This window comes from Mercenaria mercenaria, chromosome 10 (assembly GCF_021730395.1).
Source record: "Mercenaria mercenaria strain notata chromosome 10, MADL_Memer_1, whole genome shotgun sequence".
Classification (NCBI taxonomy): Eukaryota; Metazoa; Mollusca; class Bivalvia; order Venerida; family Veneridae; genus Mercenaria; species Mercenaria mercenaria.
In genome coordinates this window covers 25,190,416-25,217,216 of record NC_069370.1, presented here as the reverse complement: position 1 = coordinate 25,217,216, position 26,801 = coordinate 25,190,416, and the positions used below count along the sequence as shown (strand labels likewise).

General features: G+C 35.3%; 1 protein-coding gene across 2 annotated transcripts in view; it reads left to right on the top strand.

Moving 5' to 3' along the window:
• LOC123559606 (multidrug resistance-associated protein 1-like) overlaps positions 1-26,801 on the top strand; it is a 133,037-nt gene that overhangs the window by 68,633 nt on the left and 37,603 nt on the right. For both annotated transcript variants that reach the window (XM_053552540.1, XM_053552541.1), the window contains exons 10-17: positions 3,230-3,475; positions 4,648-4,840; positions 5,826-5,922; positions 6,207-6,430; positions 10,407-10,544; positions 13,399-13,545; positions 18,638-18,722; positions 24,703-24,769. In XM_053552540.1, the coding sequence (XP_053408515.1) occupies positions 3,230-3,475; positions 4,648-4,840; positions 5,826-5,922; positions 6,207-6,430; positions 10,407-10,544; positions 13,399-13,545; positions 18,638-18,722; positions 24,703-24,769 (1,197 nt within the window). The remainder of the gene's footprint in view (positions 1-3,229; positions 3,476-4,647; positions 4,841-5,825; positions 5,923-6,206; positions 6,431-10,406; positions 10,545-13,398; positions 13,546-18,637; positions 18,723-24,702; positions 24,770-26,801) is intronic.

The window sequence follows — 26,801 nt, the reverse complement described above, 5'->3', positions numbered from 1 at the left end:
ACCAAGTTTGTTCAAATTATTTCCCTATGGTCAGATATGGCCCCGCCCCGGGGGTCACATGGTTCATATAGACTTATATAGGGAAAAGCTTTTAAAATCTTCTTGTGAATAACCTACAACATTTAAATTTTGACCACATGTATGGTTTTGAGTGCCAAGATGAACCTTGACATGAGTTGACCTTGACCTTGACCTAGTGACCTACTTTCACATTTCTGTAGCTACAGCCTTCAAATTTGGACCACATGCATAGTTTTGTGTACCAAAAAAAATTTTGACCTTGAAATTGACCTAGTGACCTACTTTCACATTTTTGAAGGTACAGGCTTCATATTTGGCCCACATGCATAGTTTTGTGTACAGAAATGAACTTTGATCTTGAGATTGATTTAGTGACCTACTTTCACATTTCTGATTGTAGAGACTTCATATTTGGACCGGCTGCATATTTTTGTGTTCTGAATTGAAACTTGATATTGATCTAGTTGTGTTCTGAATTGAAACTTGATATTGATCTAGTAACCTACTTTCACATTTCTCAAGCCACAGCTTTTAGATATGGACCAGATACGTATTATTTTGTACCAGCATGAAATTTTTCCTTGATTTTGACCTTGAGCTAGTCTTGAAATTTGGAATATTCAAAAATGGCACTAAAAGCACTTTGTAATCTCTTGTTAGGTTAAAGGTCAAGGTCAGATTAAACCAGAATGGTAGAACTTTTGTTTACAGTGAGCATATAATTTCTGTTCCTTGTGCATTTAATAAATGCATTAAGGGGGGCATTTCGTGTTCAACGAGCTCTTGTTCGAGTTTGATCCCCGTCCCCACCGCGTCAAAATTTTCAGGAAGCAGTATGATCTTCATTGTCTTTGCCTGAGAGTGATCAGGGCATTAGTGACTGTACATTATATGCTTATGACATTAAACTATAAAACCATTGTTATGGCACAATGTGCTACAATTTGACAAAAACAGAATATTACAGGGACATGCAAATGTAAATTTGATTACGCTGATCAACCGGCAATGACTTTTTCCCAAAGAAATCATAATGATCTGACAGGCCAGGGATGTTCACATGGTCTATCACACTAACATAATTAATGAATTATATAGTTTTATTAAGTGACATTAGTTCTCTTAGTGTAAATAAATTGAAATGAATACAGTAACACATACAAATTCTGAGTCACGAAAACTAATGACAAAGTGAAACACATGTCATTTATTCACTAATACACATTACAGACTAAAACTTCGTTTGCTCAAACTCTGATAATTCGAACACCATTCTTCAATTAATCTATCGTCAGGTCCCAAACAAATTCCTTTATAATATATTTTTGGATCACTCATACTACCGATAATTCGAATAAATTTAGTCGGTCCTGATGGGTTCCAGTTACCAAAGTTTGAATGTATTTATAATTAATTAATTAACAATTGTTGTAAAGTTCTGCACAAGACTGTTGCCATTTTAAACATTCTTGATATGCCAGTTACCATTATATACTTAATTTTGATTCATATAAATGCATTATGACTTTTCTTCTGCTTAATAGCACATTTTATCCAAGGGAGACAACTTTTTTCATTTTTGTTGGAAGAGCGGTATTTTTGTTAATATAATATGTTTGGATTTATTCAGGCAGTGGTTTTAGCTTATAATACTGATGACTGTAAGTGTCAATAGAAATTTTATATATAATATTATGTATTTTTGAAAATATATACATATATGGCGGCCATCTTGGATGTTTCGGCCATATTGGATTTTTCGGAGTGGGTCTCATGCTCATTTTTAGTATTTTGCCCTGAAGTAGTTATGTACCAAGTTTCATGCTTTTCCCATTTTCTGAAGTATTTTTACACCATTTTACTGTACTAGATGACCCATATTCATTTTGAGTTCCAAAGGTCAAAAATCATTTAAACCTTTCACAGGCAATAACTTGAGAACGCTTGGGCGTAGGATCATGAAACTTAATAGTGAGGTTGATCATGACTAGCAGATGACCTCTATTGATTTTGTGGTCAGTAGGTCAAAGGTCAAGCAAGTTCGACTTTGACATTGGCTTAGTTCTGTAACAAGGCCATATTGTGGGGGTATAATTCGTCACTCCTGTGACAACTCTAGTTTGAATTTACCCTGGTTACAAGGTAACCTACCTCCTTAACATCAAGTTATGGCATTCCTATTTGGGATAATCTTGCTTTTTCCCTATTTAAAGTTACTGATATTATGAAACTGATGAATTCTTGAGACGATAAAATAGAAAATATTTACCTTGAGAAATATGAATATCAATAGAGTCGTCAATCAATAATGCAACCTTCACACCTTGGTTAAAGTTCTGATGCACTTTCATTTCATCTCAGTTATTACTCATTTTGCTTCAGACTTTTCATTATCATTACCCACATTATATGACTGAAGGGTTATAACTCTCACATCAGTATTTCATGAATTATCCCCTTTTTTTATACGCCTGTCTCTGAAAGAGTGGGGCATATTATGTGAGCACCCATGGCGGCAGTCAGCGTCCAAAGCATGTCTGTTCTCTTAGTTGAACAGTTTTCATCCGATCTTCACCAAACATGCTGACAATGTTTGTGGGCATGAAATCTCGGCCAAGTTTGATAACCAGCCAAATTGCCTCAGGCACTCTTGGATTATGGCCCTTGAATTACCCGAAAAACTTTGAATTTAGCCTTGTCTGCTCTTTTAAAGTCGAACAGTTTTCATTCGATCTTCACCAAACTTGCTGACAATGTTTGTGGGCATAATATCTCATCCAAGTTCGATAACCAGCCAAATCACCCCAGGCACTCTTGGAAGCTGTTAGGTTTTTTTTCTTAGTATTGGTACAGAATCCAGGATGTTTAACACAGTTACGCCCAGTGAAGCAGAAAGAGCCACTATAGACTCTAGTATGAACAGCCCTCCAATCTTGTTTAGAACAATTTACTTTAAAGAGCAGTGTTTTATGAAACAGAAAATTCGAAAAAACAAAAATTCACTTCAGAGGAGGTGACCAAACACAAAACATTTATAATCTTCTGATGATTCAATAAAACTCAAAATAGCTAAAAATAAGAATTTGAATTTAAGTTACTTTTTGTCTTTCCAAAAAGTCAAAATATTTTAGAGCAGCCCTTGTATTCTTTAGATATGCAAAATTTATTAAGATTAATGTCAAATACTATTTGAAATTAAACGTTTCAGGTTAAGAAAGTCACATCTACAGGAGACAAGTTTTATACAGCAGTCCACAGAGAGGACACCTCTAATAAACACAAAAAGCAAGCAGAAATATGATGGAGACAGTAAGGGAGCTAAGAAGGAAGAGAAGACAAAGGGGCCATCACTCTTCAAAGTTCTTGTGAAAAATTTTGGTGGTCAGATTTTGATTGGTTGGATGTGTAAATTTCTCTACGACTTATTACAGTTTGTCAACCCCATGATATTAAAGTGAGTAATTTTATTCAGTTTATATTAGTTTATTACATTAGCTTGACATATGAAGTACATACAGAGCTATCCTACTTGAATTACCCTTGCATTCTTTGCTTCCAGATCCATGGTTAAAGTTGTATTCTACTCTTATTGCATCATGGATTTTCTTTAAACTTAAAACAGCTGTTCCACATAATCATCAACATCGTATGGCATAAAGGTCCTAAGTTTCAGACAAATATTCATGAATTGTGCCCTCTCTTTAAATTGAATTTCAGTTTAAAGTTTTGAGGGGCTTTCACTCTGTCTCTGTTAATACTAAATGAATTTGCTTCAAACTTAAAACAGTTCTTCCACACTGTCACCTACATCATATGACACAAGGGCCATATAACCCCTGGCATCAATATCTAATGATTTAAGCCTTCTTTTTAACTCGGCTGAACCAAAGGTACAAGTTATAAGTATAGGCAAATGGTTCTATATCCATGGTCTGGCATCCTTTGTCCTTCTTCCACAGTTTTACTATACATCTTCTCTGGTACCTTAGGTCACAGTTACACCAAACTTGGTCCATAGCACTCTGGCAAGGTCCCCTCTCAAGATTTTCAAGGGTACTGCTTGACCCCTTTTATGGGTCAGCTTAAAAGCAGTACCTTTAAATAGCTTCTTCTCATGAACCACTGGACTGATTTTCATCAGACTTGGTCTGTAGCATCATTATTAGGTCTTCTCCAGTTTTATTCAAAAGGACCCGCCATTTTTAGGGACTGCTAGAGCTAAAAATAGAAATTCCATTAAAGCATGTCTTCTCATGAAATGCTTGATGGATCTTCATCAGACTTGGTCTGGAGCATCATTTCAAGGTCCTCAGGTTCCCTGTGAGCATTTTGTCAAAATTGAAAACTTTGGCTGAGAGTAAAGTTCAAAAACTTGAAGTTTCTGACATTCTGAACATTGATAATTAGAAATAACTGAATGAAAATTTAAATCCAGTAAATGCAATTTACAATGACTTTGATTTAATCCTGAAGTAGACTAAAACAATTTAATGTTATTTTGATTTTCACCTGGATATCTACTTAAGATCTTGTACACAATGCCTAGACATTGGTATCAGTCAGGTAACCTAAACAATATTGCCAACAAACTTCAGAATTACAATAAAATGTCTTCATTTATTGCAGTCTTTTAATTGGCTATGTGGAATCCAAAGGAGATAGTAACGTTACAGTATATGAATGGAAAGGTTATGTATATGCTGCGGGATTGTTTGTCGTAGCCATGACACAATCTGTATTCTTTCATCAAAATTTTCACATCTGTATGACGGCTGGTATGAGGATGAAGTCTGCTTTAATTTCTGCTGTGTACAGCAAGGTAAGGTTGTTTACTGAATTTCTTATTAGGATTCCAAGATCTAGGTAATTCTAAGAGTTCATGGTATAAAGGCAGAGTGGTACAGGGGTAGAACTTATGACTCCTGATCCAGAGGTCCTAGGTTTGAATCTAGGTAACAGGATACTTGATCACAGTATGCACAGACCATTTCTGAGGTTTGAATACTGGTCATTGACCAAGGAAGCAGTCTTCAAGCCGTGAGAACTCTCTCTACAGTCAATATGAAGTGTAACACATGTCAACAGATTCTGTATTGTGTCTACATCATAGAATTTAAACAGCACTGAAGTGTATCATATCATAGTGTGTCCTGAAATTTAACCAGCCTTTTAACTTCTGTGGTTGAAAGCTTTAACCGGGCTGTTAACTTCTGTGGTTGAAAGCTTTAACCGGGCTGTTAACTTCTGTGGTTGAAGGCTTTAACCGGGCTGTTAACTTCTGTGGTTGAAGGCTTTAACCGGGCTGTTAACTTCTGTGGTTGAAGGCTTTAACCGGGCTGTTAACTTCTGTGGTTGAAGGCTTTAACCGGGCTGTTAACTTCTGTGGTTGAAGGCTTTAACCAGCCTTTTAACTTCTGTGGTTGAAGGCTTTAACCAGGCTGTTAACTTCTGTGGTTGAAGACTTTAACCAGGCTGTTAACTTCTGTGGTTGAAGACTTTAACCAGGCTGTTAACTTCTGTGGTTGAAAGCTTTAACCAGGCTGTTAACTTCTGTGGTTGAAGGCTTTAACCAGGCTGTTAACTTCTGTGGTTGAAGGCTTTAACCGGGCTGTTAACTTCTGTGGTTGAAGGCTTTAATGTGCTCAAAATAAAACTAAAATTTAAAATGCCTGGCACAAGCATTCCTCATGTCTGCATTGTAAGCTGTGTGAATCGAAATAACAATATAAAGCTTTACACATTTTCAGTTTTTATTTAAAGGACCATTTTCTTTTAAGAATAAGCAATGTTTTGATAAATTGTAGGCATTAACTATGAACAGTGAAGCAAAGAAGTCATCTACAGTAGGGGAAATTGTCAACCTGATGTCCGTAGATTGTCAGAGAATACAGGATATCACTGGTAAGTGTAATATATAGTTTATGTTTAAGATTATCACTTTGACTAGAAAATGAATACTTATTGGCAAAGGACTGTCAGTAAATGCAGATGATCACACTCGGGAATTGTTTAAATTAAGGAAATACAGGTTGTCACAAACTAAAAAAATGCCTAATAAATATTTTTTACAGCTTATTGCAAGTTAATAGATACCGTTTGCCTAAGTTGAGCCATTAAATAGAAGATTTCTATGTTCAGAATGAATGCTTTATTATTGATTGAAAGAAATGTTTTGTTGCTGGTAGGCTATCTTTGGATGTTGTGGTCAGCTCCAGTACAGGTCATTCTTGCCATGACCTTACTGTGGAATACTCTCGGACCTTCTGTCCTAGCAGGACTTGGGATCATGATTTTGTTGATGCCCATTAATGCCTTGATTGCAATGAAACAAAGGAAGTTCCAAATTACTCAAATGAGGCTCAAAGACCAGAGGATCAAGTTGATGAATGAAGTTCTCAATGGAATAAAGGTAAAAATGATGATGCTACTTTGGTGTGGAATAAATTGATACATGATAGCTTCAGTTTATAGTAGAATAATGTTAAGCATGATAGCTCCAGTTTGGAGCAAAATAAAGTGATACATGATTAGACCAGTTTGTAGTGCAATAAAGTGATTTATTATTTGCTTAATAATACAAATTTTCTGTCTGTAATACAGCGTGTAATTTAATCCTCTTTCAAACTCCCATTGAATATACATGTAGTAAATATTGAGTGGTGGGAGTACCTGCTTTAGTTGTGATGTCAAATATGACTTCAGAAATAACATAAAGATGGCGTTGTAATGTTCCATGCAATGAAATGTTCAACATTTCAGACACGTTTTTGGTCTTATTTATTTAAAGTGTTAGGAAACTTTGTCTGATAAATACTACAAATAGGTATATGTATAAAATAAAAGGGTCATTGAAACAGTACCTTGAACTACAATTATGCATTTGACTCTCATGGAATTTGCCAGTCATGTTTGATACATGATAAATCCAGTTTTGAGAAATAAAGAAACAAATGCTAGCTCCAGTTTGTAGTGGAATAAATTGATAGATAATAACTCCAGTATGGAGGAGAATAAAATAAATGATAGCTCCTGTTTGTAGTGGAATTAACTGATACATGATATGTCCAGTTTGGATAGGAATAAAGTAATAACCAGTTTATAGTTGCAGTAAGGTTTAAATGATTTACAGCTCACTCATTTCAAGTGGATTATAAGTTTTGATGACAATTGCAGTTATGGAGTGAAATAAAAGTTAAATGATAACACCAGTTCTGGAGTGGAATGAAATTATAATTGATAATTCCAGTGCTGGAGTGGAATGAGGTTGGAATAGTAATTGCCTATCCTGCACCCTCTTTCTCTTTTGAAAAAAAAAGGGGCACATAGAAATAGGTTGCATCCAACACTTCCAGTGTTACGCCATCACTTCTGGTTTATCAAACATGCAGAACTGCCTTAAAGGCCTAGATTCACTACTATATAAGTGTCCCCCCACCCCCAAATCCAATATACAACTCCCATCTTATCTGCTGCTTATCAGCGATTATGTAAGAGTAACTGATTAGAGAGCAATTAGCGCAGCAGGGACCCCAACTAGACCATGAAGATATATGCAGTGGAGTTGAAAGAAATTAATTTTTCTTCTGTAAATGTGGAATGATAATAATTATTATTTTGATATTATGTAGATGATAGTAACTATTACTTTAATGTTATAATAATGATGATAATAATAATAGAAATAATCATAATTATTATTATTATTATGTCTCCCCCAGGAGACATATTGTTTTTGCCCCGTCCGTCCGTTCGTCCTTCCGTCCTTCCATCCGTCCGTACGTTACACTTCATTTCCGAGCAATAACTGGAGAACCATTTGACCTAGAACCTTCAAACTTCATAGGGTTGTAGGGCTGCTGGAGTAGACGACCCCTATTGTTTTTGGGGTCACTCCGTCAAAGGTCAAGGTCACGGGCCTGAACATTGAAAACCATTTCCGATCAATAACTAGAGCACCACTTGACCCAGAATGTTGAAACTTCATAGGATGATTGGCCATGAAGAGTAGATGACCCTTATTGATTTTGGGGTCACTCCGTCAAAGGTCAAGGTCACAGGGGCCTGAACATTGAAAACCATTTCCGATCAATAACTAGAGAACCACTTGACCCAGAATGTTGAAACTTCATAGGATGATTAGTCATGAAGAGTGGATGACCCCTATTGATTTTTGGGTCACTCCGTCAAAGGTCAAGGTCACAGGGGCCCTGAACATTGAAAACCATTTCCGATCAATAGCTAGAGAACCACTTGACCCAGAATGTTGAAACTTCATAGGATGATTGGTCATAAAGAGTAGATGACCCCTATTGATTTTGGGGTCACTCCATCAAAGGTCAAGGTCACAGGGGCCTGAACATGGAAAACCATTTCCGATCAATAGCTAGAGAACCATTTGACCCAGAATGTTGAAACTTCATAGGATGATTTTACATGCAAAGTAGTTGACCCCTATCGATTTTGGGGTCACTCCATTAAAGGTCAAGGTCACAGGGGCCTGACCATTGAAAACCATTTCCAGTCAGTAACTTGAGAACCACTTGACCCAGAATGTTGAAACTTAATATGATGATTGGTCATGCAGAGTAGATGACCCCTAACGATTTTAGGGTCACTCTGTGAAAGGTCAAGGTCACAGGGGCCTGAACATTGAAAACCATTTCCGGTCAGTAACATGAGAACCACTTGACCCAGAATGATGAAACTTCATAGGATGATTGGTCATGCAGAGTAGATGAACCCTAACGATTTTAGGGTCACTCTGTTAAAGGTCAAGGCCACAGGGGCCTGAACATGGAAAACCATTTCCAATCAATAACTTGAAAACCTCTCGACCCAGAATGTTGAAACTTCATAGGATGATTGTTCATGCAGAGTAAATGACCCCTATTGTTTTTGGGGTCACTCCGTTAAAGGTCAAGGTGACAGGGGCCTGAACATTGATAACCAGTTCCGATCAATAACTTGAGAACCACTTGACCCAGAATGTTGAAACTTCATAGGATGATTGAACATGCAGAGTAGATGACCCCTATTGATTTTGGGGTCAGTCTATTAAAGGTCAAAGTCACAGTGGCCTGTTCATGTAAAATCATTTTTTGGAAATAACTTGAGAACCACTTGACCTACAATGTTGAAACTTAATAGGATGCAGAGTAGATGACCCCTATTTATTTTGAGGTCACTTGATCAAAGGTCAAGATCACAGGAGCCTGAACAGTGACCTGAGAACCACTAGGCCAAGAGTGTTGAAATTTAGCGGGATGACTGGACATGCCAAGTAGATAATCCCTATTGCAGCCAACCATCAGTGTCTCTTTGACTTTCGCTCCTGACCCCTATTGACTTCTTGCCTATAGGACTTTGCATTGGGGGAGACATGCACTTTTTTACAAAGCATTTTCTAGTTATCATTATTATTATTATTATCAATATTATTATTATTATTACTATTATTTTTATGTTATCATTAGTATATTATTATAATTATTTTAAAATTTTATATTACATATAGGATGATAAAAGATACAGTAATAATATTGAAAATAATAATGATAATAAAACACAAGTATAGTGAAAACTTCCTGAGTTCTTTGTGCTGACAAACAATATTTTTCTAATCAGAAATTGATTTTCATGTATTCATGTAATCAACATTATTTGAATATTAAATTATTGTGTTCCATCTATACTCAATTTTCATTTTCAGTATGTTGCCAAAAGGGACTTTTTTCATGCTTTGCTTTGTAACTTTGAAATTCACATTCTGTTTTCAATTGAGACAAATGTTATTTACAGTATTCTGCAAGCTTAAGATGAGTGAAAGTCACATTTTTCAGAAATATCACAATTCTCCAGACAGAATTTGAAAAATTAAAAGCTTGCATGTTTCTTTGGTTTTAATGCTTAACCAAATTTGATATATTTTCGTCAGTTATAATATGATATTCACCGCGGGATATTCCTCCTATACATGATTAGCATGTGATCTTATCTTGTCCTTAAGTAAGTTTATCATTATTTCATTATTGTGAAAATAAGTTTCTGATTATTTTATTATTGTGTTTGATCAACAAATATTTTTCTTTACATAGAAATGCCAAAAAAAACTACCAAAAAAAACTAGTATAACTTTAAAAGTTATCAATTATTCATTAAATTCATTTAAAATAAATTACATCGTTTCCCCTTCTCACTAATAGATAAATTTGTAAGGTAGATTGACTCTCCAATAAACAATGACCCTTGTTTATTGGAGCCATACTGTGATGGTCATTAGCCCCCAACTGTGCTGGTGAAGACAAAAATCCTTTGGCCCACTGCCAAAATCTAGGCCTTTAAGTGGGATTTCACACAGCTACATAGGTAAATGATTTATGTTAAAGGTCCTGAAGCTATATGCTTGGGAGAAATCATTTGAGGAAAAAGTTCGAGATATCCGGGATAAAGAACTCTCTGTCATTAGGAAGGCTAGTTACCTGAATGCAATTAGCACATTCTTCTGGACTTCTGCACCTTTCCTGGTAAGTATGTACAGCAACATTGCAGGTTTCCAAACATTTCCTAGGTAAGTACATGTATGTACAGCAACATTGCAGTTTTCCAAACATTTCCTAGGTAAGTTTGTACAGCAACATTGCAGGTTTCCAAACATTTCCTAGGTAAGTACATGTATGTACAGCAACATTGCAGGTTTCCATACATTTCCTAGGTAAGCATGTACAGCAACATTGCAGGTTCCATACATTTCCTAGGTAAGCATGTACAGCAACATTGTAGGTTTCCATACATTTCCTAGGTAAGCATGTACAGCAACATTGTAGGTTTCCATACATTTCCTAGGTAAGCATGTACAGCAACATTCCAGGTTTCCAAACATTTCCTAGGTAAGTATGTACAGCAACATTCCAGGTTTCCATACATTTCCTAGGTAAGTATGTACAGCAACATTGCAGGTTTCCATACATTTCCTAGGTAAGCATGTACAGCAACATTGTAGGTTTCCATACATTTCCTAGGTAAGCATGTACAGCAACATTGTAGGTTTCCAAACATTTCCTTGGTAAGTATGTACAGCAACATTCCAGGTTTCCATACATTTCCTAGGTAAGTATGTACAGCAACATTGCAGGTTTCCAAACATTTCCTAGGTAAATATGTACAGCAACATTGTAGGTTTCCATACATTTCCTAGGTAAGCATGTACAGCAACATTGTAGGTTTCCAAACATTTCCTAGGTAAATATGTACAGCAACATTGTAGGTTTCCATACATTTCCTAGGTAAGCATGTACAGCAACATTCCAGGTTTCCATACATTTCCTAGGTAAATATGTACAGCAACATTGCAGGTTTCCATACATTTCCTAGGTAAAGTATGTACAGCAACATTGCAGGTTTCCAAACATTTCCTAGGTAAGCATGTACAGCAACATTGCAGGTTTCCATACATTTCCTAGGTAAGCATGTACAGCAACATTGCAGGTTTCCATACATTTCCTAGGTAAATATGTACAGCAACATTGCAGGTTTCCAAACATTTCCTAGGTAAATATGTACAGCAACATTGCAGGTTTCCATACATTTCCTAGGTAAAGTATCTACAGCAACATTGCAGGTTTCCATACATTTCCTAGGTAAGCATGTACAGCAACATTGCAGGTTTCCAAACATTTCCTAGGTAAATATGTACAGCAATATTGCAGGTTTCCATACATTTCCTAGGTAAAGTATCTACAGCAACATTGCAGGTTTCCATACATTTCCTAGGTAAGTATGTACAGCAACATTGTAGGTTTAGGTTTCTACACATTTCCTAGGTAAGTATGTACAGCAACATTTTAGGTTTAGGTTTCCATAGCAACATTGCAGGTTTCCATACATTTCCTAGGTAAGCATGTACAGCAACATTGTAGGTTTCCATACATTTCCTAGGTAAGCATGTACAGCAACATTGTAGGTTTCCATACATTTCCTAGGTAAGCATGTACAGCAACATTGCAGGTTTCCATACATTTCCTAGGTAAGCATGTACAGCAACATTGCAGGTTTCCATACATTTCCTAGGTAAGCATGAACAGTAACATTGTAGGTTTAGGTTTCCAAACATTTCCTAGGTAAGTATGTACAGCAACATTGCAGGTTTCCATACATTTCCTAGGTAAGCATGTACAGCAACATTGTAGGTTTCCAAACATTTCCTAGGTAAACATGTACAGCAACATTGTAGGTTTCCAAACATTTCCTAGGTAAGCATGTACAGCAACATTGTAGGTTTCCATACATTTCCTAGGTAAGCATGTACAGCAACATTGCAGGTTTCCTAGGTAAGCATGTACAGCAACATTGTAGGTTTCCATACATTTCCTAGGTAAGCATGTACAGCAACATTGTAGGTTTCCATACATTTCCTAGGTAAGCATGTACAGCAACATTGTAGGTTTCCATACATTTCCTAGGTAAGCATGTACAGCAACATTGCAGGTGTCCATACATTTCCTAGGTAAGCATGTACAGCAACATTGTAGGTTTCCTAGGTAAGCATGTACAGCAACATTGCAGGTTTCCATACATTTCCTAGGTAAGCATGTACAGCCACATTGCAGGTTTCCATACATTTCCTAGGTAAGCATGTACAGCCACATTGCAGGTTTCCATACATTTCCTAGGTAAGCATGTACAGCCACATTGCAGGTGTCCATACATTTCCTAGGTAAGCATGTACAGCAACATTGCAGGTTTCCTAGGTAAGCATGTACAGCAACATTGCAGGTTTCCATACATTTCCTAGGTAAGCATGTACAGCCACATTGCAGGTTTCCATACATTTCCTAGGTAAGCATGTACAGCAACATTGCAGGTTTCCTAGGTAAGCATGTACAGCAACATTGCAGGTTTCCAAACATTTCCTAGGTAAGCATGTACAGCAACATTGCAGGTTTCCAAACATTTCCTAGGTAAGCATGTACAGCAACATTGCAGGTTTCCAACATTTCCTAGGTAAGCATGTACAGCAACATTGCAGGTTTCCAAACATTTCCTAGGTAAGCATGTACAGCAACATTGCAGGTTTCCATACATTTCCTAGGTAAGTATGTACAGCAACATTGTAGGTTTCCAAACATTTCCTAGACAAGAATTATGCAGTTCTATTTTCAGACAGCTGCTGTGCAGTGTTAAATTATGTTTTTGTTTCCATAGCTGATTTTGTGAATTGACTTTTCAGAATACATTTCTCAAATTTTATATTTTTAACATCTTTCATAAAAATGTTTTATATACCAGTGTGAAAAAAGAGAAAATATAAGTTTACATTGTGTATATTTGTGCAAGAATAATATTATTCAAGAAATAATACTGAAATCTATCCTTGTTTAGGTAACACTGGCTACATTTGCAACATACATTCTGATAGACAATACCAATTATTTGGATGCACAGAAGGCATTTGTTTCCTTGTCACTGTTCAACATTCTAAGATTCCCAATTAACCTGCTTCCAATGATCATCTCATATGTTGTACAGGTATGTGAATGTTTCAATATCCTTACATGTCAGTAGGGCATTTAGGCCGATTCCTAAAGTATTTTTGGAGGGGGGGTGGGGGTGAGGAGAATGTGTTATTAGGGTATATAGGCAGGCACTTAATTATAGATGTTTTTCAGGGTAAAGTTATAACTCAATAAATGTTTTGCAGAGTAATGTATCTTTAGGACGTATAGTAAGGTTCATACTGTTTAATGTTTTTCAGAGTAATGTATCTAAGACGTATAGGAAGGTTCATACTGTATAATGTTTTTTCAGGGTAGTGTATCTTAAGGACATATCAGGTTCATACTGTATAATGTTTTTCAGAGTAATGTATCATTAGGACATATAGGAAGGTTCATACTGTTTAATGTTTTTCAGGGTAATGTATCTTTAGTACATATCAGGTTCATATTGTATAATGTTTTTCAGAGTAATGTATCATTAGGACATATCAGATTCATACTGTATAATGTTTTTCAGAGTAATGTATCATTAGGACATATAGGAAGGTTCATACTGTATAATGTTTTTCAGAGTAATGTATCTTTAGGATGTATAGGAAGGTTCATACTGTATAATGTTTTTCAGAGTAATGTACCTTTAGGACATATCAGGTTCATACTGTATAATGTTTTTCAGAGTAATGTATCATTAGGACATATAGGAAGGTTCATACTGTATAATGTTTTTCAGAGTAATGTATCTTTAGGACATATCAGGTTCATACTGTATAATGTTTTTCAGAGTAATGTACCTTTAGGACATATCAGGTTCATACTGTATAATGTTTTTCAGAGTAATGTATCATTAGGACATATAGGAAGGTTCATACTGTATAATGTTTTTCAGAGTAATGTATCTTTAGGACGTATAGGAAGGTTCATACTGTTTAATGTTTTTTCAGAGTAATGTATCTTTAGGACATATCAGGTTCATACTGTATAATGTTTTTCAGAGTAATGTATCTTTAGGACATATCAGGTTCATACTGTATAATGTTTTTCAGGGTAATGTATCTTTAGGACATATAGGAAGGTTCATACTGTTCAATGCTTTTCAGAGTAATGTATCTTTAAGACGTGTAGGAAGGTTCATACTGTTTAATGTTTTTCAGGGTAATGTATCTTTAGGACATATAGGAAGGTTCATACTGTATAATGTTTTTCAGAGTAATGTATCATTAGGACATATAGGAAGGTTCATACTGTTTAATGTTTTTCAGGGTAATGTATCTTTAGTACATATCAGGTTCATACTGTATAATGTTTTTCAGAGTAATGTATCATTAGGACATATCAGGTTCATACTGTATAATGTTTTTCAGAGTAATGTATCATTAGGACATATAGGAAGGTTCATACTGTATAATGTTTTTCAGAGTAATGTATCTTTAGGACGTATAGGAAGGTTCATACTGTATAATGTTTTTCAGAGTAATGTACCTTTAGGACATATCAGGTTCATACTGTATAATGTTTTTCAGAGTAATGTATCATTAGGACATATAGGAAGGTTCATACTGTATAATGTTTTTCAGAGTAATGTATCTTTAGGACATATCAGGTTCATACTGTATAATGTTTTTCAGAGTAATGTACCTTTAGGACATATCAGGTTCATACTGTATAATGTTTTTCAGAAGAATGTATCATTAGGACATATAGGAAGGTTCATACTGTATAATGTTTTTCAGAGTAATGTATCTTTAGGACATATCAGGTTCATACTGTATAATGTTTTTCAGAGTAGTATATCATTAGGACGTATAGGAAGGTTCATACTGTATAATGTTTTTTTTCAGAGTAATGTATCTTTAGGACATATCAGGTTCATACTGTATAATGTTTTTCAGAGTAATGTATCTTTAGGACATATCTAGGAAGCTTCATACTGTATAATGTTTTTCAGGGTAATGTATCTTTAGGACATATAGGAAGGTTCATACTGTTCAATGCTTTTCAGAGTAATGTATCTTTAAGACGTGTAGGAAGGTTCATACTGTATAATGCTTTTTTTCAGAGTAATGTATCTTTAGGACATATCAGGTTCATACTGTATAATGTTTTTCAGAGTAATGTATCTTTAGGACATATCTAGGAAGCTTCATACTGTATAATGTTTTTCAGGGTAATGTATCTTTAGGACATATAGGAAGGTTCATACTGTTCAATGCTTTTCAGAGTAATGTATCTTTAAGACGTGTAGGAAGGTTCATACTGTATAATGCTTTTCAGGGTAATGTATCTTTAGGACATATAGGAAGGTTCATACTGTATAATGTTTTTCAGAGTAATGTATCTTTAGGACATATAGGAAGGTTCATACTGTTTAATGCTTTTCAGAGTAATGTATCTTTTAGACGTATAGGAAGGTTCATACTGTTTAATGCTTTTCAGGGTAATGTATCTTTAGGACATATAGGAAGGTTCATACTGTTTAATGCTTTTCAGAGTAATGTATCCTTAGGACATATAGGAAGGTTTATACTGTTTAATGCTTTTCAGAGTAATGTATCTTTAAGACGTATAGGAAGGTTCATACTGTTTAATGCTTTTCAGAGTAATGTATCTTTAAGACGTATAGGAAGGTTCATACTGTTTAATGCTTTTAAGGGTAATGTATCTTTAAGACGTATAGGAAGGTTCATACTGTTTAATGCTTTTCAGGGTAATGTATCTTTAAGACGTATAGGAAGGTTCATACTCTTTAATGCTTTTCAGAGTAATGTATCTTTAAGACGTATAGGAAGGTTCATACTGTTTAATGCTTTTCAGGGTAATGTATCTTTAGGACATATAGGAAGGTTCATACTGTTTAATGCTTTTCAGAGTAATATATCTTTTAGACGTATAGGAAGGTTTTTACTGTTTAATGCTTTTCAGAGTAATGTATCCTTAGGACATATAGGAAGGTTCATACTGTTTAATGCTTTTCAGAGTAATGTATCTTTAAGACGTATAGGAAGGTTCATACTGTTTAATGCTTTTCAGAGTAATGTATCTTTAAGACGTATAGGAAGGTTCATACTGTTTAATGCTTTTAAGGGTAATGTATCTTTAAGACGTATAGGAAGGTTCATACTGTTTAATGCTTTTCAGGGTAATGTATCTTTAAGACGTATAGGAAGGTTCATACTCTTTAATGCTTTTCAGGGTAATGTATCTTTAAGACGTATAGGAAGGTTCATACTGTTTAATGCTTTTCAGGGTAATGTATCTTTAGGACATATAGGAAGGTTCATACTGTTTAATGCTTTTCAGAGTAATGTATCTTTAAGACATATAGGAAGGTCCATACTGTTTAATGCTTTTCAGAGTAATGTATCTTTAAGACGTATAGGAAGGTTCATACTGTTTAATGCTTTTCAGGGTAATGTATCTTTAGGACGTATAGGAAGGTTCATACTGTTTAATGCTTTTCAGGGTAATATATCTTTAAGACGTATAGGAAGGTCCATACTGTTTAATGCTTTTCAGAGTAATGTATCTTTAGGACGTATAGGAAGGCTCATACTGTATAATGCATCTTTAGGACATATAGGAAGGCTCATACTGTTTAATGCTTTTCAGAGTAATGTGTCTTTAAGATGTATAGGAAGGCTCATACTATTTAATGCTTTTCAGAGTAATGTATCTTTAGGACATATAGGAAGGCTCATACTGTTTAATGCTTTTTAGAGTAATATATCTAAGACGTATAGGAAGGTTCATACTGTTTAATGCTTTTCAGAGTAATGTGTCTTTAGGACATATAGGAAGGTTCATACTGTTTTTAGCTCACCTGAGCACAAAGTGCTCAAAGGTGAGCTTTTGTGATCGCCCTGTGTCGGTTGTCCGTCGGTCGGTCGTCCGTCTGTCCGTCGTCAACAATTTGACTGTTAACACTCTAGAGGTCACAATTTTGGCCCAATCTTAATGAAACTTGGTCAGAATGTTACCCTCAATAAAATCTTGGACGAGTTGGATATTGGGTCATCTGGGATCAAAAACTAGGTCACCAGGTCAAATCAAGGGAAAAGCTTGTTAACAGTCTAGAGGTCACAATTTTGGCCCAATCTTAATGAAACTTGATCAGAATGTTACTCTCAATTAAATCTTGGACGAGTTCGATATTGGGTCATCTGGGGTCAAAAACTACATCACCAGGTCAAATCAAAGGAAAAGCTTGTTAACACTAGAGGTCACATTTTTGACCCAGTCTTATTGAAACTTGGTCAGAAGGTTACTCTCATTTAAATCCTGGATGAGTTCGATATTGGGTCATCTGGAAAAGCTTGTTAACACTCTAGAGGTCACAATTCTGGCCTAATCTTATTGAAACTTGGTCAGAATGTTACCCTCAATAAAATCTTGGACGAGTTCGATATTGGGTCATCTGGGATGAAAAACTAGGTCACCAGGTCAAATCAAAGGAAAAGCTTTTTAACACTGTAGAGGCCACATTTATGACTGTATCTTCATGAATCATGGTCGGAATGTTTGTCTTGATGGTCTCAAAATCCAGTTTGAATCTGGGCCATGTAGGATCAAAAACTAGGTGACCAGGTCAAATCGAAGGAAAAGCTAGTTAAAACTGTAGAGGCCACATTTATGACCATATCTTAATGAAACTTGGTCAGAATGTTAATCTTGATGATCTATAGGTCAAGTTTAATCTGGGTCATGTGAGGTCAAAAACTAGGTTACTAGGTCAAATCAAAGGAAAAGCTTGTTAACACTCTAGAGGCCACACTTATAACTTTATCTTCATGAAACTTTATCAGAATGTTAATCTTGATGATCTTTAGGTCAAGTTCGAATCTGAGTCATGTGGGGTCAAAAACTAGGTCACCGGGTCAAATCAGAGGAAAAGCTAGTTAACACTTTAGGGACAACATTTATGACCATATCTTAATGAAACTTTGTCAGAATGTTAATCTTGATGATCTTAGGTCAATAGGTCAGGTGAGCGATACAGGGCCTTCATGGCCCTCTTGTTTCAGAGTAATGTATCTTTTGGACATATCAGGTTCATACTGTATAATGTTTTTCAGAGTAATGTATTTTTAGGACATATAGGAAGGTTCATACTGTATAATGTTTTTCAGGGTAATGTGTCTTTAGGACGTATAGGCAGATTTCTACAGACAGATGATCTGGATCCAGACAATGTTCAACATACAGAAATTGCAGGTAACTTGCACATGATATTATTGTTTAACTATATCATTACACAGAAGTAAAAGTTTTATATTGTGCAGGTACATGTCTGTGTAAGTAATAACTGAGAACATTGAACAGAATAATGATATACATGTTTGTCAAACACTTCACAGTTTTATTCAGGTTAATGTTTTATTTGACTCTTATGTTTTAACTACTCACCCCAATTACATCAGACCTTGCATGAGAATCATAAAAGGATTGGTCTTATCAGGGGAAGACATTTTGGGCGATACCAATTAGATCTATGTTTAGGGTCCTGAGACTGGTATGTTTTTGGTTGTCTGAATGAAAAAGCAGTACTCTGAAATTGTTGAAAGCATCAGTGAGGAAGAATAAAACAAAATGAGCCGCACCATGAGAAAACCAACATAGTGCTTTTGCGACCAACATGGATCCAGACCAGCCTGCACATCTGCACAGTCTGGTCAGGATCCATGCTGTTCGCTTTCAAACCATATTGCAATTAGAGAAACTGTTAGTGAACAGCATGGATCCTGACCAGACAGCGTGGATGCGCAGGCTGGTCTGGATCCATGTTGGTCGCAAATGCACTATGTTGGTTTTCTCATGGTGCGGCTCAAATTATAGTGGCCATTTCTGTACATTACAGTAGGGGAAACTTCCCGTTCGGGAAATCATTTATGGGTTTTTCCCTACTTCCTGAACGGGAAACTTGTTACTTTTTATAGTAACATGCTTCCCGTTTGGGAAGCAGTATCGAGCATTTTAGACCCATTTCATTCGAAATAGCCGGTGCATAAGAATATACAAAAGATGTGCAAATTGAATATGCCACATTAAACTTGAATGATATATCTAAATTTTTACCGTTCAAAATTTTTTTAAATGTCTTATTGAATTTTTTATTTGACAGTGAAATTGACCATTTTCTTCAGAAATTGCTTAAAATCAAGAGTTTCCCGAATTGGAAATCTAACTTCCCGATCGGGAAACCTAGCCTTTTAGTTACTTCACAATCAGGAAACTGAAAGCATTCAGAAAATTTATTCTTTTATTTTGTTCAAATTTCAAGTTTTCAGGGAGTGGTGATCCTGTAATTTGATGTGTCTGGTGCCCCAGGATTTTAACAGACTCATATGAGTTTGGGTTCAAAGGCAGTGGGTCAGTTATTTGAATATTTACTTTAGACACATTCCAAGATTTTGTCTTGTGTGACTCCAGCATAGTTTCTGACGTAAATGTATTTCTTTCTCCTTTTAGGTCGTCTGATTTTTAAAACACAAAAACATCTATGAGGTATTGTCGTCACTTGATCGTTGGCGTATGTGTCTGCGTTTGTTAAATATTTTGTTTAGGTGCACTTTTTCTCAAACATTGTAAGGGTAACAGTTTAAAAACTTTGCACATTAGGGGACTATGTATGCCTAGAACCACAACTCTGATATGCATTTTGATAAAATAATTGCCCTTTACTGTACTTGAAAAAATTTAGTTTCTTGGTTAAATTTTTTGTTTAGGTCAAAAACTGTAAGAGCTACAGTTTTGAAACTTTGCACACTTGTTTATCATCGATCATATATAGTTCAAGAACCATAACTCCAATCAGCATTTTGTCAGAATTACGGCCATTTTTGTAGTCTTAGAAAATCCCAACTATATCTTTTTAAGATCTCTTGTATGTGTTACTACATAATGCTCAACTTTTGTCAGTGCTTGACTCTGAATTAGAGCTTTGCAAGTACAAATTTTAACAGTAAAATTCAAATCAGAGTTATGAGAATTGTTTCTCCTAGTGAAGACTTTGATAGTAAATAACTGTTTTAATTTTCAAGTCAAAATCTTTGATAGTAACAGAGATATTTGACTTCATCAAAAACTTTTTCCAAAAAAAAAGTCTAAGTTAAAAAGGGGCATAACTCTGTCAAAATTCAAATCAGTGTTATGGGGATTGTTTCTCCTGGTGTAGACTTAAATAGTAAAAAACTATTTAATCTTTGATAGTAACAGAGATATATGACTTTATCAAACATTTCTACACTACAAAATCAAAGTCAAAAAGGGGCCTAACTCTGGTAAATATCAAGTTATGAGGATTGTTTTCTGGTGTAGACTTTGACAGTAAATACCTATTGTAAGTTTTAAGTCAAAAACTATGATAGTTGCAGAGATATTTGACTTTATCATAAACTTTAACAAAAAATCTAAGTTAAAAAAGGAGAATAATTATATCATAAGTCAAATCAGAGTTACATGGATTGGTGTAGACTTTGATAGTAAATAGCATTTTTTAAGACTGAAGTCATATTTTTGTTTACTTCTCTTTTTAGGTTTAGAACAGTCTGAAAGAGCATTTGTCGCCTTTGCATTTGGGTGTGCAGAAAAGGAAGACATATTAAGAGATTGTAATCTGTATCAGCTATTAATAGAGACATAGAATCCTTGATTAACTTGAATTTTGATAAATATAAAAGTGAAAGAAACAAAGTAGTTACATCTTTTCTTGAAGGTATCACATCTGACACAGTGAATATAAAACACAAAATACTGTAAGAGCATGTGCTGCATTTGAACAGATTTACACTTTCAGGTAGATGCTTCTTACTGCCCCAATTTTCTTTATGATTAATTTTTTTACAATATCCAGTTTCCTTTATGTTTAATGTTTTACAGTATCAAGCAGCACAAGGTTAATTGTCTGTCAGTATTGGTTCTAATCTTTAGCTCGATTTTTAAAAGAAAAAAGTAGAGCTGGCGATGGCGTCACCCTTGATTAAAGTTTTTTAAAAGTCAAATATCTCTGTTCCTATCAAAGCATAAACTAGTATTCCAAAACAATATATACTCTGAAACCAAATCTCTATGTCATTATAAGTAAACCCCTTTCATATTTTATCGTTATGTTTTGTAATACTGTTATATTATCATGTATAATAAGTTACCTGAAGAACAGAATTTAATTAATAATATTTCTGGTTCTAGCATATGACAGTATACTACTAAAGCTACTGTTTCGAATTTCTTAAGTTTGTTCAAAAATTTTCAATTTGAAAAATACATTTGGTATCACCTTGACAATTGATTTTTTTGTAAAATATTCATGTGAAGAATACAAACAATCTGGAAAAGCATTATGTATCCCTCGTGAACAAAATCAGAATTTTACATTGAAAAACATCTAGCATCAAAAATTGTCCTGCTTTTGGTATTTCTCAATATCACTTTGTATCAAACTAAATACTGTGAATTTATTACTGAAAAAAAGATTTGGCATCAATTACGGTAAAAATTGTACCTATAAAAATATGTTTAATAGTATTGGTCTGTGGTGCTTGATCTACTTTCTTTGCATTCTGTATAATAGTTTTAAAGTTTTCAATGTAGGAGACACAGCCTTTGCAATATGACACTAGTTTGTGATTTTCATATTTATGTAGTTTATCAAGTTTTTTCAGATTTTCCTTTGAAATGTTTCTTCTGGTTCTTATGACTTCGTCTGGCTTGATATTCCATTAAGTATGATAAAAAGATGTGCCACGCAAATAAGAAGAATTTCCTGATTGGGAAGTTAGGTTTCCAAATCGGGAAACTCTGCTTTTTTTGCAGTTCATTCAGAAAAAGGGCAGATTCAATGTGAAATTAAAAAAATACTAATACATTTAAGAAAATTCTGAACGGTAGAAATCTAGATATGTCTTTTAATTTCAATATGGCATATTCAATTTTGAGATCTCATGTATAGTCTTATGCACCGGGTATTTTTAATGAACCTACATAAAATATAGTGGTTTTACTTCCCGAATGGGAAGCATGTTACTATAATAAGTAACAAGTTTCCTTTTCAGGAAGTAGGGAAAAACCCATAAATAATTTCCCGATCAGGAAGTTTCCCCTACTGCATTACAGAGTAAGTAATTCTGAATTACTGTATAAGCTTGAAACTATTACAGCTTATGAAAAAATTACATGTTACAATCACTTTAGATACATCTGGGCCCAGTTGTTCGAAATTTTAACAGACTGTTAAACTATTTTGATTAAAAATACTAGTCTTGGTGGAAAACACTAGTACGATGTTTTAATTTTACTGTAAAGACATTTTAGAGTTCATATTCCTTAAGTCATACATTCGTTTTTCTAAGTTTTCTAAAATCTTGAAATATTACTGTGAAATCATTAATAATCGTTGTGGACTAATTTTCGTGGATTTCATTTAATCCCAACGAACAAGTAAAATTCCCATTCATTTTTTTGTTCAGAAGTTGAAATCCACGAATTCTTATCCCCACGAAATTGCCATTTGGACCAAAACCACGAAATTTCATGACCACGGAATTAAATGATTTTACAGTACTTTAAAAGTTAATCGACTGTAAGCTTTAATCAACTGTTAAAAGTTTCAAACAACTGGGCCCTGTTGTCCAAAGTTGAGTATATTTTTCTTGGTTGTAGAAGCTAGCAGGAAGTGAGCTCAGTTTTTAACCAGATTTTTCAAAGTTAAAAACCTGGTTATTAAATTGGCGATGTTGGGCGGATGTATGAATGGTTGGATGAACTAAAGATAGAAAAACCTTTAAACAGCTTTTATTTTCATGAACTTCACCATATTTGGTTTGTTGCATCTTTGTATGGTCTTTACTTCAAATGATTTCACTTGATCTCTTTTAGAGGCTGTCTGAGCTGAAAATAGAAATAAAGAACTTATAAACAACCTCTCGTGAGCCACTTGACAGATTGTCACCTTTTTTACTTAGCGTATTTGTATAGTCCTCTTTCAAGAGTAGTTAAACACTTCTGAACTTGAACCCTTTTAGGGGCCCTCAGAGCTAATAACAATTTTTTTTTTAAACAATTTCTACTAATGAGGCACATAATGGATTTTCACCAAATTTGATCTATGACATCCTTGTATGAACCTCTGTCCGACTTAGTGCTGCCTTGTTTGTCTGTCTGTCCATCTTGAATCCTTTGCCGTGATTACTCCTACAGTTTTCGAGGGATTTGGCCCCAACTGGCAGTAATGTATCACTATGAAGTGAACTTAACCATACTGTCAAGACATGGATGTATGATGCTTGTTTTAGGTGTACAGAGGTACATTTACCGAACAGAATTAAATGAACTTGCATATATTGTTAGGATTTGTGTATCCCATAGTAAAATGTTCCCCCTCTACTCTCCATCCAGTAGATACTCCCATGCTATAAAAATTTGCAAAAAATAAATGTGTTGTAGCCTTTAAGTGAACTTCTACATGTTGAAGGATATACTGCACTACTGTATTTCCCAGTAGAAATGCAACCCTTTATAAATGAGCATGTACTCTCCCCTCAATTTTATATTCCCTAAGGGACATATTATGTTATGATGCAGGTGTCCATCTGTCCATCTGTCCGTCTGTTTGTAATTTTGTGTTCACTTTGTAACTCTTGAACCCTTTGAAGGATTTCAAAGAAACTTGACATAAATGTTCATCACATCGCTCACTTCAAGATCAAGGTCGCACTTAGGGATCAAAGGTCATATGACTGTTTTGCATCCACTCGTAACTCTTGAAGGATTTTAAAGAAATTTGGCACAAATGTTCACCACATCGCGACGACATGCAGAGCAAATGTTTCGGATGGCTCACTTCAAGGTCAGGGTTACACTTAGGGGTCAAAGGTCATACCTTCAGGCATATATTGCTCCACATTGCGGTGCACTTGTTACCTGATTTTTATTGCCAACTGTCAAGAGGAACACTCTGTCCAGGACATTTTCTGGTACTCAGTAACATTTTTAACACTATCACGCTGGATACGATTGATTCTGCCTTTGTGACCAGTGTAGATCATGATCTGCACTGTTCGCCATTCAGTCAGTATCTTTTTGGTAAGCACCCCTTTAAACAGTTAATGGTACTGTCCAACTTGAAAGATGATCAAGTTCATTATAGAAATTTAGCATGGTAAGGGTTAATTAATCTTTAATCTAAAATCAATTTCAGATTATGCATTGTCAATTGAAAGAGGAACATTTTCGTGGGGAAAATATGATAAACCAACACTAGAAAAGTAAGTTCTCCTGTATATAGTTCTTCATTCTGAGTTTCGTTCTGACATTCTGAGTTTCGTTCTGACATTCTCATGTTTGAAAATTAAAATCATATCGACTGTTGTTGAACAATTTTTGCTTCACATTGTATTGAACGGCTTACTTAGATCTTGTGCATGCCTACTTTTTATGATTTTGCTGAAAGACTTAAGCCAGGTTAGGAGAACAAAATCTAATACTTACCTCTTAAGCTTGCCTGAGCCAAAGGGTGAGTTATTAGTATAGATGAATGGTCAGGCATCCATTGTCTGTCGTCCATCATCAGTCATCCACCTTCCAAAATTTACATAGATATCTTCTCATCTGAATCTTCTTGTAAGAATTACCCCCATCTTGGTCTGTAGCATCCTGGCAAGGTCTTCTCAAGTGTTTTCAAATGATTTTGCCTGGCCCCTTTTTAAGGAATGTTTAAGCTAAAACAGAAAAACCTATAAATGACTTCTTCTCATAAACAGCTTGGTGGATCTTCATAGAACTGTAAGGTCCTCTCTCAGACTTGTTCAAATGCGGGCACTCAGCCCTTTTAAGGGGTTGCTACAGCTAAAACAGAAAACTCTGTAAAATACTTCTTCTCAAGAACTGTATGAGGGATTTTCCTCAACCTTTGTCTGACTTTGTCAACTTTTGCTTGTGACCACTCTAGAGGTCACATTTTTCATGGGATCTTTATGAAAGTTGGTCAGAATGTTCACCTTGGTGATATCTAGGTCAAGTTCGAAACTGGGTCACGTGCGGTCAAAAACTAGGTCAGTAGGTCTAAAAATAGAAAAACCTTGTGACCTCTCTACAGGCCATACTTTTCAATGGATCTTCATGAAAGTTAGAATGTTCAACTTGATGATATCTAGGTCAAGTTCGAAACTGGGTCACGTGCCATCAAAAACGGGTCAGTAGATCAAATAATAAAAAAACCTTGTGACCTCTCTAGAGGCCATATTTTTCATGGGATCTGTATGAAAGTTGGTCTGAATGTTTATCTTGATGATATCTAGGTCAAGTTCGAAACTTGGTCACGTGCGGTCCAAAACTAGGTTAGTAGGTCTAAAAGTAGAAAAACCTTGTGACCTCTCTAGAGGCCATACTTTTCAATGGATCTTCATGAAAGTTAGTCAGAATGTTCACCTTGATAATATCTAGGTCAAGTTCGAAACTGGGTCACGTGCCTTCAAAAACTAGGTCAGTAGGTCAAATAATAAAAGAAACTTGTGACCTCTCTAGAGGCCATATTTTTCATGGGATCTGTATGAAAGTTGGTCTGATTGTCCATCTTGATGATATCTAGGTCAAGTTTGAAACTGGGTCAAGTGCGGTCAAAAACTAGGTCAGTAGGTCTAAAAATAGCAAAACCTTGTGACCTCTCTAGAGGCCATACTTTTCAATGGATCTTCATGAAAGTTTATCAGAATGTTTACCATGATGATATCTAGGTCAAGTTTGAAACTGGGCCACGTGCCATCAAAAACTAGGTCATAAAGTCAAATAATGTAAAAACCTTGTGACCTCTCTAGAGGCCATATTTTTCATGGGATCTGTATGAAAGGTTGTCTGAATGTTCATCTTGATAATATCTAGGTCAAGTTCGAAACTGGATCACATGCGGTCCAAAACTAGGTCAGTAGGTCTAAAAATAGAAAAACATTGTGACCTCTCCAGAGGCCATACTTTCAATGGATCTTCATGAAAGTTAGTCGGAATGTTCACCTTGATGATATCATCTAGATCATGTTTGAAACTGGGTCATGTGTCATCAAAAACTAGGTCAGTAGGTCAAATAATAGAAAAACCTTGTGACCTCTCTAGAGGCCATATTTTTCATGGGATCTGTATAAAAGTTGGTCTGAATGTTCATCTTGATGATATCTAGGTCAGGTTTGAAACTGGGTCACATGAGCTCAAAACCTAGGTCACTATATATATAATAGAAAAAACGACGTCATACTCAGTTCAAAACTGGGTCACGTGGGGACAGGTGAGCGATTCAGGACCATCATG